Source organism: Aspergillus luchuensis, chromosome 4, assembly GCF_016861625.1.
Source record: "Aspergillus luchuensis IFO 4308 DNA, chromosome 4, nearly complete sequence".
In the NCBI taxonomy this organism is placed as follows: Eukaryota; Fungi; Ascomycota; class Eurotiomycetes; order Eurotiales; family Aspergillaceae; genus Aspergillus; species Aspergillus luchuensis.
The window spans coordinates 3587068-3608266 of record NC_054852.1 but is presented as its reverse complement, the minus strand read 5'-3'; the positions used below and the strand labels follow the sequence as shown (position 1 = coordinate 3608266).

General features: G+C 50.2%; 4 protein-coding genes across 4 annotated transcripts; 2 read left to right on the top strand and 2 right to left on the bottom strand.

Moving 5' to 3' along the window:
- Positions 1-167: 167 nt before the first annotated feature.
- On the top strand, positions 168-3628 carry MIP1 (DNA-directed DNA polymerase gamma MIP1; the record flags this gene model as incomplete). The annotated part of the gene is made up of 2 exons (XM_041689687.1): positions 168-345; positions 399-3628. 2 exons carry the CDS (start codon positions 168-170, stop codon positions 3626-3628), a joined length of 3408 nt encoding a protein of 1135 aa, XP_041543347.1.
- Positions 3629-3997: 369 nt separating this feature from the next.
- AKAW2_41266S (gluconeogenesis factor YvcK family protein) lies at positions 3998-5593 on the bottom strand (the record flags this gene model as incomplete). Its single annotated transcript, XM_041689686.1, has 2 exons — positions 3998-5337; positions 5392-5593. The coding sequence occupies 2 exons, from the start codon at positions 5591-5593 to the stop codon at positions 3998-4000; spliced, it is 1542 nt and encodes a 513-aa protein (XP_041543346.1).
- A 404-nt stretch (positions 5594-5997) lies between these two features.
- On the bottom strand, positions 5998-15155 carry atmA (DNA-binding protein kinase TEL1; the record flags this gene model as incomplete). The annotated part of the gene is made up of 9 exons (XM_041689685.1): positions 5998-6017; positions 6076-7036; positions 7088-8149; positions 8200-8590; positions 8643-13110; positions 13164-13504; positions 13563-14906; positions 14979-15021; positions 15077-15155. The coding sequence occupies 9 exons, from the start codon at positions 15153-15155 to the stop codon at positions 5998-6000; spliced, it is 8709 nt and encodes a 2902-aa protein (XP_041543345.1).
- A 390-nt stretch (positions 15156-15545) lies between these two features.
- Positions 15546-20800, top strand: AKAW2_41264A (nuclear pore complex Nup192/Nup205 family protein; the record flags this gene model as incomplete). The annotated part of the gene is made up of 5 exons (XM_041689684.1): positions 15546-15729; positions 15804-20147; positions 20210-20365; positions 20420-20691; positions 20750-20800. The coding sequence occupies 5 exons, from the start codon at positions 15546-15548 to the stop codon at positions 20798-20800; spliced, it is 5007 nt and encodes a 1668-aa protein (XP_041543344.1).
- Between the last annotated feature and the right edge of the window lie 399 nt (positions 20801-21199).

Here is a 21199-nt window from a genome sequence, read left to right as displayed (position 1 = left end):
ATCTTCCATCATGACGCTGGGATTATTCCGCGATAGGAAAGAAAGTACGAGCGCTCCTGGAAAGCCGGCCGTCCCTCTCGTCGCATTTACTATCACGCAGCATTGGCTGCGACGCCTACGTTACCATGTCATGGGGATAATCATCTTTCTATAATTCATCCAAAAAAATGCTCTGGAGTCATCCCTGCACTCCCTGTCGTAGGGATGTCCTACGCTTTTGTTCGCAGAGATTGCGCTCGCCACGCATCGTACGGCCACAATCTTCATCATTGCTAGCAAGGTATCTTGCGACACAGTCTGTAGCGCATACTTCTGATGAGGCACCTAAACGGGAATCTCTTGCAGGTGGGTGTTTCAGCTGTTTTGAGTTGCGAAAGCCCTATATACTGATTTCGCAGTCCCCGCTTCCGCTAGATTCAACGAGATCGGAGTCCAACAATTAAGCGACCATGTCTACTCCCAAGTATTTCTTCAGAAAGCAGAACCGCCAGATCCCAGTCTGGTCGCTTTGTCAAAGGAACATCTGTCGAGGCACGATTTACTTGGAAAGTCACAAGATGCCGCGGAGCCCATCGCCTTTGACATGCCCGCCCTTCAAGGGCAATCGCTTGATGAGCATTTCTACAAACTGGGAATGGATGCATCGGAGCCCTATCTCGCCTATTCCAAACAGTACGCCGTGGTGAACTCTCCGGAGAAGCCGCGCAAATGGATTAAACGCAGTGGATGGACAAAGTACAGCAGCGACGGCTCGTGGGAAGCGGTTGATGCACCGAATGAGGCCATGTTGACGTTCGACACCGAAGTCATGTACAAGGAGCATTCTTTTGCTGTTATGGCTTGCGCTGTTAGTCCTACGGCTTGGTATGCTTGGATATCGCCCTGGTTATTAGGGGAGTCGGAAAACCCGGTCCAGCTCGTTCCCCTCGGAGACCCATCGAAGCCGCGAATTGTCGTGGGCCATAATATTGGTTATGATCGCGCTCGCGTTCTTGAGGAGTATGATATGGCCCAGTCTCGCAACTTCTTTCTTGATACCATGTCCCTTCACGTGGCTGTGAATGGTATGTGTTCACAGCAGAGACCTACCTGGATGCGGCACAAGAAGAATAGGGACTTGAGAAACAAGATCGCGAGTGAGAGTAACTCGGTTGAGCTGGCAGCCCTACTAGAAAGTAAGATGCTCAGTGATGAGGAAGAAGAACTCTGGGTAGGAAGGAGCTCGGTGAATTCGCTTCGTGACGTGGCCAAATTCCATTGTGATGTTACGATTGACAAAGCGCAACGTGACTATTTCGGTGAACTTGACAGAGACGGAATTCTGGGGAAGTTGGAGGAACTGCTCGATTATTGTGCAGCGGATGTTGCTATTACCCACCGAGTGTACAAGAAAGTATTCCCTAACTTCCTTGAAGTCTGCCCGCACCCTGTCAGCTTTGGCGCCCTTCGACATCTCTCTTCGGTAATTTTGCCCGTGAATGAGACTTGGAAGGAGTACATCGCCAATGCGGAAGCAACCTATCACCAGCGTCTTGAGGATGTTCAGCGAAAAATGATCGAACTTTGCGAGGAAGCTTTGAAAGTCAAGGACTATCCGGACATCTATACGAATGATCCCTGGCTGCGGCAGTTGGACTGGTCCGGCCAGGAGGTGAAGATGGTCAAAGGAAAGAAGAAAGGCGACCCTCCGCGACCCGCTGCCAGGCAGAAGAAGCCGGGTATGCCGAAATGGTATAAAGATCTGTTTGCCACCAACACATCAGACATCAACTTGTCTGTGCGTACTCGTATCGCGCCTATACTTCTCAAACTGTCCTGGGACGGTTACCCTTTGACATGGTCTGATAAGTATGGGTGGACTTTCAAAGTCCCGCGCGAGCTTGTCAAGAATTATGAGAACCAGCCTGTCGTTCTATGCGACATGTCCGAGGAGAAGAATCCCGAATTGCAGAATGACAGAAAACATGTTTACTTCAAACTTCCGCACAAGGATGGTCCTCAAGCACGGTGTACAAACCCTCTAGCGAAAGGGTACATGCAGTATTTTGAACGTGGAACGCTCTCATCCCAGTACGCCCTCGCCAAGGAGGCGCTAGAGATGAATGCATCCTGCTCTTACTGGATCAGTGCTCGTGACCGTATCATGGGCCAAATGGTAGTTTACGAGGACGAAGTGCGAGACCAGGCATCGAGTAGCAAGACAGACCACCGGCTCGGGTTCATCCTGCCACAAATCATTCCAATGGGAACCATCACCCGAAGGGCAGTGGAAAACACATGGCTTACAGCCAGTAATGCGAAAGGGAACCGTGTCGGGTCTGAGCTCAAGGCCATGATCAAAGCTCCGCCTGGCTACTCTTTTGTCGGCGCAGATGTCGATTCTCAGGAACTATGGATTGCCAGTCTTGTTGGGGATGCCCAGTTCCAGATCCACGGCGGCAACGCCATCGGGTTTATGACACTAGAAGGATCGAAGGCAGCAGGGACGGATATGCACTCACGAACTGCCCAGATCCTGGGTATCTCACGTAACGATGCCAAGGTGTTCAACTATGGACGTATCTATGGAGCTGGCGTCAAATTCGCCGCTACTTTGCTGCGTCAATTCAATCCGTCCATGTCAGAAAGGCAGACCCAGGAGGTTGCAACAAAATTATATAAAGAAACGAAGGGTACCCGTACGACTCGCCGTATACTCTGCGAAGGTCCTTTCTGGAGGGGCGGAACCGAGTCATTTGTCTTCAACAAATTGGAAGAATTCGCTGAGCAAGAGAGGCCCAGAACACCTACACTTGGAGCCGGAATTACTGAAGCGCTGATGCGGCGCTTCATTAACAAGGGAAGCTTTATGACATCGAGGATTAACTGGGCCATTCAGTCGTCTGGCGTTGATTATCTCCATCTCTTGATTGTCGCTATGGACTACCTCATTCGTCGCTTCAATATCGCCGCTCGTCTGGCAATCACTGTCCATGACGAGATCAGATATCTAGTCAAAGACGAAGACAAGTATCGAGCCGCGCTGGCATTACAGGTTGCCAATGTGTGGACCCGTGCAATGTTCTCGCAGCAAGTCGGGATCAACGACCTTCCCCAGTCCTGCGCGTACTTCTCAGCTGTGGACATCGACCACGTCCTGCGGAAAGAGGTTGATATGGACTGTGTAACCCCATCCCACCCGCACAAGATTCCCCACGGTGAGAGTCTTGACGTCGCTCAGCTCTTGGACAAGAACGAAAAGGCATTCCTTGATCCCACCATCACCCCCATCTCACCACCCAACCCTCAACAATACGAGTACACGCCACGACCGTCAGTCATGTCCGCACTTCAGACTTCTCACCCAGCTTTTATCCGCGCTCAGATCTCGAAGGACGACAACGAACTCCGAGACATAATCAAGGATCTTACTAAACAAAAGTCCACGCTGACGCCCCCAAACGCGCGTTCGCCCATCAACCGTGCAAGAGCCTCTGGCCCGGTGGCAGCAGAACCACAAAAGGCCATTCTGATGGACATCGGACCAAGTCTCTATCCTGATTTCAAAAGCCTTCCCCAAGGGAGCCGGTCTCCCCAGGTTAGCTTCAACCGTCAGAATTGGAAACCGAGACCATCGGCCCGAGCTTAGTGGTCATGCATGGGGCATATTCTTCCTCTCAAGCCTTCACCGTTATATTGTATATATTAGCTGACTTCATCATTCTCTGAGAACGGTATGGCCTTTCTTTTTCATCTCATCTTTTGGATCTTCTTCTACGGGTTGTCTTGTGTCGAAAACCGTTCGTGAAGCATTGGGCGGCGTCCAGCGGATTCACGGACCATCATCTATCATCTATGTCAGAGTAATCGAGGTGTTTCTATGGTGGTATTAATCTTGATCTTAAGAACGAGCAATGTAAATATACAAATAATCGCAATAAATCAGTAATTGCTTGTAGCTCCGTTCTGACAAATCCAAACTTACTATATCTCCTCTACACTATTCTATTCTTCCTCTTCAGTCTCTCCTCCCCGGATCCAGCGTGTTTCTCCGACTCATCCCACTCCTATCCTTCCCCCTCAACATAGCATCCCCTTTCTTCCCCAGCACCACTTCCAGCGCCTGCACCAACGCCGTCGAATCATACCGCATCCCAAGGCCCACATCCTCCCCATTAGCGCCAACAATCTTTCTCCCATACAGCCGCAACGTCTCGATCCCCATCTCCGCAAGTCGATCCTTATCGACACGGGGGGTGCCCGGTCCATCCAAATGCAGAACATGCGTCACATACGCCGAATACGGGAGTCGTTCCTCCTCCTTCTTTTCCCTGTCTCCATCTTTCACGGCTCCAGCTCCAGCTCCGGCAGAAGGATCCATATTCAACGGACCCCTACCCCGACTCTCCTCCCCAGCCCGGGTAATAGCCTCTACAAAGTCCGAAGCCGTAAACGGCTCATGAGACGGCCCCGTCTCGCGATCCAGAGACCCATTCAGAATGAGGATCTTATGCCTTGCTGGGCCGGTAGCGATGGCTTGGCCGACGCCACGGAGGATAATAGAGGGAATGATGGAGGTATACAAAGAGCCAATGCTATATATGATAGCCTGAGCGTCATGGAGGGATTCAATGACGCGGGGGTTAGCGGGCGGTTGGATTTCCTGGCCGTAAGGGTTGATATACCAGATGCGGGAGATGCGGGAGGAGAGGTCCTGGGTATCTGATTTGCTGAAGGAGATGTTTTTGTGGCGGAGAGTGGGAAGGAAGCCTGGAGGATGGTCGTCGTCTTCGAAGTAGGGTGGTGTTGGTGTTGATGATGGGTGGTGGAGGGGGGAGTTTTCTGTGCCGTCTGCGAGGAGGGGGCGGGGAGAGCGAAGCGGGATAGCTTCGCAGGGGTGGGAGATGCTGTTTTGACCTACGATGATGGTTCCGTCGGCCAGAGAGGCGGAGATGTGGTGCGAGAAGTTGGAGTTGATGGCTGGGATGACTCGGACGAGGTCCCAGGGCACGCCACCGATGCTGCCTAGGAGGTAGATGGCGCTTTCGAAGCTACCGCTGAAAAGGCGGGCTCCGGTGAGGAAGAGGTTGCCTACGCTGGCGGAGGTGAATTCGAAGGTGGAGGTTGGGGGACGGGCACGCTTCAGGATCTCCAGGTTTAGGAGGTTGAAGAAGGAACGGATGAGTTCCCGTTTGGCTGGGGTGATGGCGGCCCAGAGGGTGGAGGTGCCATCTACGATGGAGTGCCATTCTGCGTGAGCGAGACTGGCGTCGGCTGGGAGCCGGTGGTTGAAGAGAGCTTTGATGGCTGCTCGTTCAGAGTTGGGAGGCGATTCGGGGATCAGTCGGACGAGGCGGCCTGGTTGGGTTTGTTAGAGATGTGGGATAGGGCGGACGTTGGTATGTGACTCACTGCGCACGTCTCCTATACCAGGACCGCCGAAGATGCGGATTAGCTCGGATGAGGAACCCCCATTGTCGCTGATGGGGATGATGTAGCTGAGGGAGCAGTGTTTGCTCCCGCGCACGGCATTGAACACGTCAACGAGGTTATTCGCGGCACTGCCTCCGGAGAAGACCACCAGGCCCCGGTTGGGTGCAGAGGCGGACGACATGGGGAATGTTGGTACTGGGACAGAGGTTGAGAGATGTGGACTAGGGTCCTAGTGACTACATGCTTGTGTAAAGAAGACACAAATACCTTAAGGCCCCTTAATGCGAATGTAGCACGAGACACTCGAGGATTGCAGGGCAGGTGACAAATGCGGAAGTCCCTGGAGTTTGGCTTATCGCCACGGCCCCGCAAACTAACGGCCACTTTATTATACATGATTGGCTTGACCCTACTATATATATCCCCTATGTCTTACATTTTCTTGGATTATCATTATATTGAAAGAAAACGTGACGCTTATTCGTAAATATTTCACGCATAAATAGTTACAGTAAGATTGAAATATGCCACTAGATTTACAGATCTGACTTTATGTGGGAAAGATGCACCAGAAGAAAAACTGATTCACGCGTATGCAGCCCAGCCTAAGATGAAGGTCAGTTTTGTACTCAATCTTGAGAGAGAAGACCGGATCAAACTTACCGCAATAGAGAACAGCAAGGTTCTTCTCATCAGTGGCCTGCTGGATCAATTCGTTTACTGTTGCTGTCACACTTAACGTCTTGCTAAGCTTCTTCGCGACAACCGTCAATGCACGATCAGCCTCGCTGGGCTCATTGGTCGACTGTTGATCGTTGTTGGCCCCAGGGATCACAGGAGGACCTCCATCAGCCTCCTGCGCATCTTGCATTCGCTTCATTCGAAGAGGCGACACCGTCCAGCTATACAGCGGGTCGTACCGCAGCACATCGAGAATGGTCATGATGCTATAGGACTCCTCGCGCAAGGCCTCCAGCGTAAACTCGCAACACCGTCTGAAGACCCCCTCGGTCTTGCTGATGCCCATGCCGTCGACCAGATCGCGTGTTAATCGGAAAGGAACGACCTCCGGGACGGGCAGAACTCGCCCTTGCTCAAATGCCACACCCAGATCGATATGCACCACTTCTCCGGTTCGCTCATCCAAGAGAATATTATGGCCGTGTCGGTCCCCGAGTCCCAGAACATGGCCCAGGATGGATATCGCGGCGGTGCTCCGTGTGTAGGCCAGCCGTTTGCTGAACCAATCATCGGGGTTATTAAAGTTCTCCATGAAGAAGAACCTCATGACCGGATGGAAGTGCTCAGTGACCTGTCGATACGTTCGCACTCTTTGTTCAAATGATCGGGTCTGAACATCTGCGATATGTTTCCGGGCCACGTTGGGTTTCATGTCCTTCGGAAAGTATCGTTGATGTGCTGGCATCAAGAAATCGTGCAGCGGGATCGTGTGAGGAACAAACTCTATGATGCCTGCATTCGATGTGAGAGGCAGCACTTTGTAGGTGCGAATGCCCAAATTCCGCTGGCGAGTGACCTGATGGTCTTTGAGGAGGCTGCTGACTTGCTCGAAGACTTGTTCCATGATAGCGTCCTGGCGCAAGTCATCGTTTCCTCCTTTGAACTTGAGGATTGTTAGTCTGATTATCAGCATCAATAGAGGTGAAAGGCTTACCAATTGCTTGTAGCGTGATCCATTGCTAGCAATGGCCGTGACAATTTTGGGCGCGCTAACGCCCGAGGCAATGGTAAACTCGGGGTTATACTTCACCAGCTTCGGGACATCGCTGTAGTCACAGTCAACGCGTATATCGATCTTCATAGTAGGCGGCGGTAGGCGCTGTGTTGCGGCATCCTGCTCGAGCCGTTCTCCGGTTGAAAGCTTTTTCAAGGGAACTTTGGCGCCACTTCTGTACTTGTCGTTTGGTCTTTCGACGGCAAACCGCACATAGCTGATGTTTGCATTATGAACCGCCACCCAGGTTGGTCCCATGCGTTTATCGTTCTTCAAACAATCCACCAGCTTTCCAGCTGCTCTGTTTCGAGACAGGGCTGACTGGTCTTTGCCGCCCTTGGATTTACTGCTAGCGAATATTTGGTACATGCCATGATAAGGATGCTCGACACAGATACGAAAGATCAAGGCGAAGAGCATTTTCTGGAACTCATCCGAAATGTCCAACAGGCGGGAGGTAAGTTGGTTCATCAAGGGTGCGAACTTCCGGCTTGGGACTTGGCTGATATACTTGGAAACCGCCATGTTTCCAATGGTGCTGGCAGATTTATCCAGCCATAATGCGCAGAATCGGAGCGCATCGTTGTTAAAGCTTTCACTCTCTTTGAGACAAAGGAGGTAATTCTCCAAGCATTGTTGAAGGAAGGCCTCGCGACTTCGCCGCAGACGCTGATATTCGCGATCATCAAGATCAAACCACTGCTTGGTTTTCGCCCGATGATATTTGAGAGCCTCTTTTTCTTTCCCATGGGCCGATTTCATCATTTCCTCGAGTGCGTGTACCTCCCTTTCTTTACGGTCGCGAAGTTGTTCAATCCGCCTGAAGTCTTCTAGGCCGTCTGGGTTTTGTAACTGCCGGTCGCAGAACATGGCAAAGCCATGGTAGACCCGACCAACATCTTCGCCAAGCGAGCGGGTTTTAAGCTCCTTGACAGCAGCAGACAGGTAATCTTGAACGATAGTATCCGGCTTTTCCAAACGTGCCTCAGCAACGTGATGGCCCTGGTAGATGTTATTACTGACGCCGATGAGGATAACAACTTGTGACATACCAGGGTTACAAGAAGTTCTGCACGGCTTATCGGAATGGCTTGTTTATGCAAATCATTCCGTTCCCTAAGCTGCTGCAAAATCTGGATCGACGCTGCCATCTCTCCTTGATCCCATAGAACATTGGCCAGATCAAACTTCGCGGCACCTTCGATGTTGATACCTAGGGTGCTGCAATTGTGTGCAAGCTTCGAAAGGCATACAGCTGATTTCAAGGAGGCCTGAGAGATACCATGGTCTCGCGCCACTTTAAGTGATTGACGGATAACCTTCACTTCCAGTAATTGAGCGTCACGATCACTTATGTTGATGGCAGTCTTCAAGAAGTCTTTATTTTTGATCGATGAGAATAAAGCCTCATGGCAAGTCAATATCTCGCCAACATCACTAACACTGCATTCGTCAGACCTAAATTCATCACACGGTCATCGTCCCAGAGACCTACCTTGTTGTCTTGAGCCAGGAGTCCCTGTCCACCATGGTTTGCCACTGACTGTTTACGTCTTCAGTTGATGCAGAGCTCAGTACATCACAAACTTCAGTCATTACACCCAAAGTCCGCATCGCTGTGCGTAAGGATGTTGCTGAACGACTAGTGCTGGTCAGTAGATCTAGGCTGGATAAAAGACACTCGTCAATAGAAGCAAAAACATCATTGAGCGCTCCAGATATGTTAAGACTTTGGAAAGCCCGAAATACGGATGCTGAAGGTGAAGGGCTCAATGGGGAGACAGGTATATCCCATCGTCGCAAATCTTTTGCGGTTTGCAGCATGCTTTCAAATGAGCCCGACGTGTCGCAGAAGCTGCCAGAGATGGTGAAAACTGAATTGGCAATGCCTTGAAGGTTTGTAGAGTTGAGGGCTTTCAAGACGCCATGGACATTGGCGCTTTCCCCCATCTGTAACTCGCTATCGTAGTGCGCGCTCTGGAACAACAGATTCTTGAACCCTGAGCTTTCGTGCTCGAGTCTATCCATAACAGCTTCCAACGATGAATCCTGCTGGATACCATAGAAAACGTCTGGATCGTCTATTTTGCGGAATATCTCATGCAGTATCTCCGGCGCTGCTTCAGACTTTGCAACGGATGAGCGACGTGAGGTAGAGGCTATGCGCGATGCAGAGATTTCCAGGAAGAGCAATCCTGTTTTGGGTAATCGGCACTTATTGGCAGCCGACGATGCTTCTGCGTAGTCAACATCAAGCCACTCGTCTCTTTCCACTATGGTCGACTCCTCTGGTCTCGGCTGGTTCCTGAGATAGAGGATGCAGTTTATCACTAGCCGCGCATGAGGAATAGTCTGGTCATTAACTTGCCGTAGCACTTGTCCGAAGATTTCCGAGATTGTCTTGCGAATGTTTACCTTCCCATCATCTTCCGCCAGCAGGACGTCATGAAGAATGTATGGTAGGATTTGAACTGCTAAGTCAGGTATAACGCACAAGATGGTGCGCAAAGGTCCAATGACTGGATCTTCTGAAGCCGAGTCCGACAAAAACAAACCGACACTGCGAGCGAATCGTCCAACAGGAACATCTGGATCCCAAATAAGGGCAGTTCGGCTTTCTGCCACTGAGGTTGGCATGGGCATTTCCGGGCATTGGTAAGGGCTCCATGTGAAAGCCTTCAAAAGCGTCGAGGGCACTATTCTTCCGCAGGGTTCAAACTCCGGGGTACTCCCAAGATTGCTGACAATGAGTTGAATTGTACGTTCAACAAGCCCGACTTCCAGATGACTGCTATTTTGTAGCATACCGCAGAGCGCCATGAGTATGCTAGCCTTCGAGCGATGAAATGGGCTCGGCAGTGACTGAGATGATCGGACTGCGAAAAGTTTCGGATCTTGTTCTCTTAAGAGGATGTCACTAATTTTGCCTGTAGTAGCGAACGCTCTCCCGATGACTCTAGCTGCCCAAAGCTTGTACTCGGTACCTGGGTCGAACTTTTGCAGGGTTTGGCAAATAGCAACAGCATGTGACATGACAACCTGATCGTCACCAGAGACATTGAGATGGGTTTCAGGGGATTGCTTGCTCTCGGTGCATAACAATGATATGACGTGATCGGCAATTGGGCCACTTAACAGGCTTGTTTTTGAATTTTGGTCTTTGAGGACTTCTAGAAGCAAATCATGTTCCTCCTTACTGCCTTCAGAGCCCTCATTCGCAGGGTTGATGCCCTGAGAAGAAGCAACCAGACGTCTGAAGAGCTCATTCTTCTCAGGCTTGAGACCAACGGGTTCATATGTTTTCAGGTAGCTTCCAAACCAATCGAGGAAGTGTTTTATCTTCGCCACGACAGTTTCGACTAGACCAGGCTGAGCTGTTTCTGTCGGAGGAGCAACTAGAAATCGTCTCAGCGACAAGAGTGTAGTGACCGCGATCCCGGCCATGAGGCCCGGGCTTTCACATAGATAAGCCTTCCCGGCTTCTAACAGGTACCAGAAGATACCCAGTGTGTCTTCCGCGCAGAAGATGTCAACCAAGTATGGTCGAAGGGCGTGTATCACCATGTCAAACGGGTAGTCGCTCAGCATCACGGTCCCAGCAATGCTCACGAGTATCCTGATTTTTCGAATAACTGAGCAAGCATGTAGAGAGCCAAGGGCGGGATGAATTGATTCTAAGAGCGTTCGACAAACATAAGTTGCCAAGGTGGGGGTCCATATGGTCCCAAGGTCATATCCACTCCGCTTGCAGAGAAACTCAAGCTCGTCAAGGAGATAACGCGCCCTGAAAGAAGGCTGCTGATTTGCAGGCAAAATGATATCAGAAGTACTCTTTTCGCTTATACGTTTTAGGACTGCATGCGGGTCCTCAAAGCCCTCACGCTTCAGAAACGCCCTCTCGATCTGTTCGTATTGATCCAGTGTGCCAAAGAAGATTGCTATCATTTGCGGAAAGTGAGATTCAATCAGAGACACAAATTTGTCGGTGCCCAGTAGCTTCTTCATTCGGTTCTCCACACCTCGTGGTTGGCTTCCCTGTTCAGGAGGAGTACTAATATCCCGTGCTATACTGTATGCCTCTGCCTTGCAAAAAGAGTCCACTACAAGGTGATCAAAAGGCACATTGGTGCAAGCCGAAAGCTTTGCTCCCTCGGTTTCATTTGCGCGCATCATCACCTGCCCGATTATCTCATCCTGGACGTCTATAAGCATCTCTTTGAGACTCTTGTATCCAAAGATGCTGAAAGGCATGCGCATAACGGATTGCTCCTCAGTCCAAGTGTAGATAATTTGGGACGAAAACAGTCGAAAAAGTTGCTTTGCATCTTCAAGGCCCAGGGTTTCTGCAACATCCCGTAGGCAGTTTTCCGCATAGCGAAGTGAGTTTGGTACCTTGGCAGCGGTCTCAAACATATGGTAGATGCTTCTCCGGAGCAGAGTGTGCCATCTGGAAGCGAGACGAGCCAAAATAACCAAGCGCAAAGCGATACCTTCATCCCAGTCTGAATCTCGGGGAAGACTGTCCAACACGTCGTCTAGGATCAGATCATGTTCCGTGAGAGAGAATTGACCGAAAAGTGAAGGGATGAGCTCCCCAGCATAGAACTTGGCTACGGCGTCTCCTTCTCGAATAATGGTGAATAGACTCGTTCTAGGTGACGGGCTAGACGAACCGCTCGAATACGTGACGTTGTGAGAAAGTAAGTCACTCAGGAGCTGTGTAAACTCGACAAGTACTGATGTGGAGGCCAATTTCTTAGCTAGAAGCACCTCAGTAAACCAAGAGTATATGTCGGTCGCTGAAGCATGAAAATCGTCATCTTCTGAGCCAGTCCACATTTCAACAAAGCTGCCCATCATGCGCAAACAAAGTACGTGAGAGCTTTCGCAGCGCTCCATTTCGTATGATTGCAAGCATTTCTCACCAAGGTCTTCTAGTATTCTTAGCAAAGAATGCCGTTCCACCCCATCGCATACACATGCTCGATATACATGCGGTAAGAAAATCTGCGCTGAAAGAATGTCAACCTCGTCGAAACCGGTCAGATATTCGATAAGATCATCATGGAAGGGATGTTCAGAAGAGATGGCAGAGGCATGTATCCTCTGAAAGATGGATAAGTAGATGGTGATGCTGCGCTGTAAGGTTGCAATATCTTGTAGTACGTGCGATGTTTCACGATTTCTACTGAAGATATGCACGAGCTCCGTCGATTGGTCGTAGGTAGTGAGGATAGGATCATCCAGATCCATAGCCTCTTCGCTGCTCAAGAGTAACACTTCTTTCTGCTTTTCCCGGTAGCTTTCCAGTAAATTGGCGAGGGAGGGAACCAGACTGGAGAGAGCATCTATAGGGGCCGGACTGGAACGAGGGAGGAGTGCATTGGGCACAAGTAGGGGAGTCAGAGTCATCAAGCATGCGTGGATAAAGGCAGGTTCTCGCGAAGCGAGGAAAGAACACAGCTTTTCCCAAAGGTTTTGATTGTTTCGCTGTATGACAGACACACGGTTTGCAGGTTGCTGAGGGAGACATGCCATATATAATGCAATAGTGACACAAGATGATGTGACTATTTGCACTAGATCTACAGTTATATGGTGTGTTTTGTCTTCAGATAGTGCTTCCCAGGTCTGCAGAAGCCCCTCAACTTTGGTTTGCAGCAGATCAAGGGCGATATTGTCACTGGAGTCTTGTCGAGGAAACTTCTCCAGGGACAAAGTCTCCTGCGGCTCCCAGTATTCGGCCACATCCAACGATCCTTGAAGGTCAAAGATATAGTTGAGGAGCCGTTTGTTCTTGAGATAAAAGTGCCAACCTCTAGCAATGAGTCCTACCGGGCCTATGTAACGGGCTTTGGGTAATATGAAGGGCCTGTTGGCACATGCAAAGAGCATGTTCAGAAGGTCTAAAGGACGTGCGAACATAGCAACTTGGGCTATCTGTAACCGATCGGCTAGAGAACCTAATGATACGGGTCAGCGAAGATGATATGGACGCAGCTTGGAAAGAATTTACCGGTTCCCCAAGTTTCCCTCAACCAGGAACAAATTTTATTTGAGGCATCTGGTGCTAAGCCCGGGTTTATTTGCGAGGTGATCCGAAGTAATGTCGCCCAAAATGCCAGTGATGAGTCGGAGATGGTTGAGGGGCCATTTGTATTGATTGACGTGAGCATAGAGCTTGTTGCCTGCGCGACTATTTGGTAGTCTAGAAGATTACGCTGAAGTATAATGTTCAACAGGTGGCAAGCAGCTCTGGCTGTTGCTTGAGAAAGAGAAACATGGGACGCCATCTCCCATGCGCGCTGCCAGCAATGTCTCAGCGGTTGAGAGTTTGCATCAGAGCTACAAGCAATACTATTTGGATGACTTGTGTCAGTCGCAGATTTACCTTGAAAGCTAATTAATTACTCACCTTGCAATCGCTACCATCGTCCAGGAAGCTGATGTGGCATTATCATCCATTATATGGGGAAGCAATCGCTCGAGCAGAGAGAGTTTTGACTCGGCGGTGGCGTAGCTCCTAGGGAGAAAAGGTATTAGCTGGAGAGCATATAGCCTCCTCATTCCAGAAGACACCGTTGAATCACGAAATATATCTTCTATATGCGAGGCGAGACGCTGCCTTTTGGTTGCAGCCTCTCCGGATGTGGGATACAGTAACGACTGATCGCGTAACTCCTCTGCTAGTTCGAGGAACTTGGCTATAATCCACAGTGTCGTCCAATTGGGTTCAGATCTGGCACTTTCGAAACGCGGCCATGCTGAGTGTTCTTGCTGTTGCTCAGAGCGACTGTGGTAGAACATTAATTCATCCAGCTGTAGAATCTCCTTTTCAGAACGTTTGGTATACTCCGTATACAGGGTTTCCAGGAGTTCCTCAATCACACGCGCAATCAACTCCGATGGATCTCTCCGGGTGGCATCAATCAAGATAACTGCACAAAGCATGACAGTGACAAGCATTTCATCTTTCAGACCTAGAAACTTAGTTGCCCAAAAACGTCTGATTGCCGGTACGATGTCCAGAAGCGACGACCTCGCAAGTTCAGATTGATCGAATAAAATCTTCATGACAACTGTGTTTACGCTAGCGAACGCAGCTTGGTGTCCACTCCCAGCGATCATCGACGACCCCACGAACTTTGTGAGCCCATGAAGTACACGCTCGGCTGCTTCCTGAATTGGGGCGCTTGGGCTCCCGACCAAAAGCTGGATACAGACAACAGCTTCCGTGACCGCGCTGGTGTCACCTTTTGGCTTCTCGCTCGCAGTGGGCATGGGAGTTGATCTGGCCGGTGTGGAGGCCCGGCCTCCAGCAGAGAGATATCCATCCAAGAAGGAAGAATGCCTCTCGCGAATCGTAAGACCCTCCTGATCAGTGTGAGCACTAATACACTTTAGACAAAAGTCCATGACTTTCTCCCATTCACTAAGAGCAAGATGCTCGAGGTGAGGAGGATGGCGCAGGAGCGTGACCAAACATTTAGCGTAGTCCACACTAAGCAGTTCAAAGAGCGAGTCGCTCCCACGGCCTAGCAGGGTATCGGTAATGTGATCAACAATTGCACGAACGGACTTCGTGCGCAGATTGCGCAGGAAAACATCAACAGCGATTCGAAGGACAGATGCACAGGATGACAAGCGACTTGCAGAAGCTCCCTTGGAATTGGACCGGTTGTATTGGGACTTCTCAACCGATACAAACCGGAACAATGACTCAAAGATCTTGTGACAGGCTTTGTCATTGAGGGAGTTTCTATGCGAACATGTCAATAGCTGTCCGACTCCACTGCATATACATACGGAGCAGCACGAACACTTTACATACAATTTTGAGTTTCTTCTATTCTTCAGGAGTATATGCTTTAGATCTAGTCTGAGTTAGAACCGCACAGTCAGGGAATCCGGTATATGTGCAGGACAAACCAGCAAGCCCATCTGAGCGCTCTCTGAGCTTCTCCGAAGCCAGAAGCGCAATGGCCCCATCTAAGGTAATGTCGCTCATGATGGATGTGAGGGGATGCACAAGTCAAGGAGAGCAGAAGAGCTACGTAATTGGCAGTAATGCCATATCCGGTTTGTGGCCGTCTAGAGAAATTTCAAGACATCTCAGGGACACCAGGGGTAAAGCGGGGAAAGAGCCTCAAGAATCATCAATGGCCCAAAAAACCAATATCGTTTGGTGTTTGGATGCTCCGAATCTCCGAAAGTCTTTCTTTCTGTCTGGGGCGCGGCGGGCGGTAAAGAGAGGTTGATGTGAGCTGAAAGCTCCGCCGCCCGCCTTCAGACCGCCGGAAGTTTGATCGCGTCCTCCGACCTTTTTTGGCCGGGACAAACACATCAGATCTTCCGACTTGCCGGCGCTCCTCGCAGTTCGCGCGCACACCTTTCAAGCATGGAGGAAAGAGATGCTGCAACAGGCCTTCGTGGCCTGTACCAGGATCTCTCTGCTCTTTCAGCTTCGTCCTTTGTGAACATCGAGCGTCTTCGAGTCGAGCTGGAGGCTCACATCGATGATTTCAAGAAGCTCCTCGACAAACCTCCAAAGAACAACACAAGTCGCCAGGCGGTCCTCTCCGGTGAGTTTTATGAGCCAAATTGTCATTCATGAGTTTTCATCGATGCGCTGACCTTGCAATGTGATAACATATAGGTAAAATTACCGTCGACGACCTCGAGTACTCAATCAATGAGGAATTTCAACAAGGAGCATTAATGCTGGCAGATGCACTGAATCTCGATGAATTGCAAGCGGCAATGCTTTTTATGGCGGCGCAGGAGGATGCTCATATCTTGGATCGGCCTCCCGTCATCGCTGCGATCATGCGATTCCATGAGCGCCGACAATTCTTGCTCGACTCTCTACGGCTTATTTTCCAGGAGTCCTTCGAGGTGGAGCGGGAGATGACACAGGTTCTCATGCAGGAAATGCTGGCTTTCGTGGTGGAAATAAAGGACGGGCCTTTGCGGAATGCGTCACTATATACACGCAAATGCATGAAGTCGATGGAAGACATTGAGAACTGGCTTGTCCTCCTCAACGAGCAAACCCAGAAAGCGTCCATTGTTGGTCAGTCAGCGGAATACGACATTGTGGAGGCTCTCGAATACCAACGCAGCAGCTTACACCAACAACATGAATCCCTCGGTGCTGTGCTATGCTACCTATTCAAAGGACCTTACACCAGTTCGGAGGACCTCCGCTTACTTCTAAACCACCTTCGGAAGCTCGAACGTTTCGATGGACTCCTTATTCACTACCTTCCTTGCATAATTGCGTCTTTTGTCCAGCATGGATCTCCGGAAAGCTCTAGTTCCTATAGGGATGCTAGGAGCCTGCATACAGCGATCACATCCTCCAAAGACGTTCAGCCTTGGAAGATCCCCACGTTCCACTCTGCCGTCATCGCACTATGGCTCGCTGTCTACAGTGGGTGGGATTTTGATGGGCCTGCATCTCCTCTCCAAGGTGTGGACCTGGAAAAAGATTCAGAAGAGCGCACAAAGATGTTCATGACTGCCCTGGATGATGGAGGCCTCGAACTCATCCTTGCCGTCTGCTATGGCGTGAATGATGAAGAATGGGCCGATCCGGCTCGTAGTGAACTGGTCACATTGTTATTGAAAGAAAGCGCATCGGCAACACTTGAGACTGATAGCTGCTCGGACTTCTTAAAGGTCCTTCTAATGGAGAATTTCGAGGCTTTTGCCGAGGCATGCATAGCGAACATGCCCGATGCGGTGCGGATGTTGAAGACGGAAGAGGATTCGCAAAGACTGGATCATCTTACTGCTTTGCGAGACGGCTTGACTTCAAGCCTCCATCATGGCCCGGTAGAGGCCCGAACACATCTTGAGTCGTTCTTGATGATCATGGCATTCGCGTTCGAGCATCGGCCAGACTCCGCACAGGAATTCTGGGCTGATCCGGATGGTAACCTTTATGGCTTTCTCCAATGGGCATCTAAACGGCAAACTGTTCCCAGGGTCAGCGCTTTCTGCGAGTTACTGTGCTCCATCTCCGTGGGCGAGGACAATGCCACTGCGGCCCATCGGTTTTTGTCTGAAGAGGACAAATTCATGTCCGCGAAATTCAAACGATCTACGTCCATGAACTGGTCACAGATGTTCGCCGAGCTTCAACTGTACGCGACGAGAGTTACTGAAAAGCCGTCTACCTCGCAGGCAATCCTGCGATCAAGGAAACTCGACCCGGCTGATATGAGCGAGCCGGAGAGTCCGGTTATGTTGACATGCTACCTGAGGCTGCTAGAGCATCTGAGTAAGCAGAGTGCTACGATACGAGACTGGCTGCTTCATCACCCTACGTTTAATGTCGTTGGTACGCTGTTGACGCTTTGCAGTGGACCCATCCCTACGCATCTGCGAGCAAACGTCTTTGCAGCACTTGCGGCCCTGATGACAGATAGAACTTCTCACAATGGGAACGAAATGTGGCTTGCTATTGACCAGTGGATTTCCGGGGGTTCTATGAGTGCTTCCAACCTAGGGAAAGTCCCGGTCGTTTCCAACCCGCTTGTGTGGCATGAGCAACAGGCTTTCCAAAGGATTGGCGAGAGTTTCGATCAAGCCAATGCCTTCGTTCGTCTCATTTATTCGCTCATCACCCCTGCTCTCGATTCAGTTGATTTTCACCTCTCCTTGCCGTTTCCCGAGAGCCTGGGTTCGTCCTATCGAATGCCAGGCATTGAGCCTTACATAGACTTTGTCATGGGTCAGGCTCTTTCCAGGAAAATTCCGGATCTGAACGAAAGGCAGACTCGCTTCTTGACTTACAACTGCCTGGACTTTATCGTGACATGTCTGCAATCTTTCAACGAAAGCCTGGTCTCCGTTCTCAGCCAGCCTACGATATCCACTGATAGTGTTATCAAGCAATCGACATTCGTCACCTACATTCGTCTTCATCCCTTTGCACGAGTCACGGAGTGGCTTTTCAATGAGGACGTGATCAAATCTATCTTTGCTACTGCCCATCAAGATGTTAACGAGGTTGCAAAGGCCTCATCAGATTCCGTCCTCGTCCAGTCCTTGGTCCGGAGCTTGGAAGTCATGGACATGATGATCGACCTTCAATCGACATACTTTAATATTGTGAGGCCGGCAATCAAGGCCCAGACTGGCACAAGCAGAACAAATGTGGCGAACTCTGCTCTGTCAGCTTTTGAGGATAGCATACTCAACAACCTATCCATAATCCCTGCATTGTGTCTTTACTGCAGCACGGGGCACCAGCAACTCACCGTCACGTCAATGGCGTTGCTGGAGAAGCTATCCAGCTCGAGAAAGCTGAACAAGATCACGTCTCCGGAGTTGTCTAAGTGGCGTTCACCGAACAAGATCGTCGAAGTTCTTAGTGCCGAGGTAGATCTCAACAGTGTGTCGCGTCCTCTTGTGTCTCAGATGCAACCCGAGTCACGAGAGATAGAATCTGGCCCCCAGTCGCCGGGATATATTATCAGGGAAAGCCTCCTGGCACTTCTCAACAGCTGTCTTGGCACGATCAATGACCGACCTACGATAGCTCACCTGCTTCTGGGATTCACTAGCATCGGTAACATACTTGATATTGCTCCCGACAGCCTGTTTGCTGATAAGATGTCTCTGCTCCATGCTGTCATCGGATTCTTGCAGAACTACCCTGACGAGCTGGATGGCAATATTCTCCCATGGCTGGTGCATGTCAAGCGCATGGCCTTTGGAGTATTGAAACACCTTTGGTCTTCTAAACTTTCTTCCTACTTCACACTCGCCGAGATGCGTGGCAGCCGCTTCCTTCTCAGTATGTTTGCGAGTCAGCCGATCATAGGGCCAAACACACCCTGGGATGGGTTTCTGATCGGCACGCCTGAGTTCTGGCTCTCTGAGTCAACGGCTGCTCTTGCAGAATTCCTTCTTTACAGAAGTTATTTGTTCGACTACGCTGCTACAGAAATTCGCTCGGCTACAAAGCTCGGGTCTCCGACTCTTCAAGCTGAAATAATATCGACTCTATTTGGAAACTCTGTTTCGGAGACTGGTGAGACCATTGTGAATCCTTCCATTTTCGATATGTTCGATTTCGCAGACCTGGACACTCAACATCAATTGCAACCACCGGCTCTAAATTTCCTTGATGGTCTTGAATTCGACCTCTGTGCGAGACCGGAAACGGACAGTTCTCCGATTGTTTACAACTTGGACGAGATAGTGGAACTCGTCCAGGTTAGAAAGGAAGAATTGTCATTGAGTGGGCATCTACGACCTCAGGACGAAGAGCTATTCCAGGCCGAGTCCGAGAGTTTGATATTATTCGTACGGTCCACAAATCAAGCAAGCCAGATCGCGTTCAATCGTTATTTGGCTCTACGGTCTTGGACCCAGCTCATCACCACGATGCTCACCTCTTCTGAAATCGAAGGCGGAAGGAGAGCTACCTTCATCCTGCATTCGCTCCAGTTGATCCTCCCCAAGCTAGAAATTGCTATTGAAGAAGACCTACCGGAAGGCTTAGAACTGGCACGACTGGCTGAGACCTTGGTTAGTAGGCTGGAGTCTCCGAAGCCCGGTTCTGGTATTCCCCGCAGGAGTGGCGACGTTCTTGATGAAAAGCTTCATCAATTATTCCAAGTCTGCGTCAGAGGTGTGACCTTAGCAAACGGAAATGTGAGCATCAGGGAGACCTTTTACAACACCTGCGCACACTATGTCGCTGGTATTATCTCAACAGAGCCCGTGCATCAAAGTATGAGGCTCCAGAGCCAGCAAGTGATCAAAGCTGCAGGTCATGCCCTGATTGAGGCCGTCTGCGATGATGCGTATGCTGGCCAGGAGACATGCCGTGTATCTGCCCTTTTGCTTTTGAATTTATTGGCTGCTCTGGATAGGCAAGCGGATGGACTGCTGGCCGATTCTATATCCCAATCCAACTACCTGAGCCTCTTTTTGGACTCCATCAGGTTGCTACCTATCGAATTGAGAAACGCCCAGGCCAGTGGTAAGCAATCGCGAAAGAATAAACTACACGGGGAAAACCGCATGTCTGACCGCTTTATATAGATACGCCTTTGCTATTGTCCTACTACCAGTCGCTCTTGTCTCTCCTCCAGGAGCTTTGCCAGACCAAGAATGGTGCGACGTATGTCCTGAAAACTGGCCTGTTCCAGGCAGTACGGGACTCGCAGCTATTTGCAGCCGACCCAGATCTCGGTATCGGTTAGTGAAAATACTCCCAAGCCAACGTTGAATTAATAATCCTAACAGAAATAGATATTGATAACCCAGATGCTCTTCGGAAATACTATGACCTGCTTGACTCGGTTCTCCGAGTTGTTGTCGCCGCTGTTTTCTCCCGAGGGCTGCACAACGAGCAGATGCTGGAGCAGACTCGAATCTTCCTTGCCGAGAACAGACAAAGCATGGTTGGCATTTTCAAAAGATTTGCCAAGCTTGGAGGTGCAGGTGCCGCAGATCACCACGATGCACTGCGGAAACTCACCAAGTCATACCTGGCACTTATCACGGCCACGGATTTTCTGGAGGTATGCTTCGTCAGCCTTGTATATGATTACATCACGCATGCTAACTTAAGCTTTGCAGTTCGAAGATCAGGAAGTAAAAGAGCAGACGGGAATGAAGTTCTTTACGTGAGATTTGTTTTCAGCTAGAAGGGGATATAGGGGGGGCACAAGGCATGGAGTAAACTGGTGGGAACGATGTATATTGAAGTGTGTTTAGTCAAAGACTTGGGTGATCTGCGCTATTCAGCCCACGAAACCCTTTGCGGCGAAGCAGCATATGTGATTTTGGAGCGCTTTCAATGATCGCACGTTTGTAACAAGCGCATTCACATGACCTCATCTGTAATACCGGCACGCTGTGCATGTACTCAGTAAGGTGTATTAGAGGAAAGAAACCCAAAGGGAACCCCCGTCCAATCATGCGACAACTCGGAAAGGCGGACGTATTATCTTATCTCCGGCTTCTTGGGCGCCCGCGGGCAACCACCAGCTCAACTTACCTTGTCGTGCCCTTCCAAGCTCCAGCTCA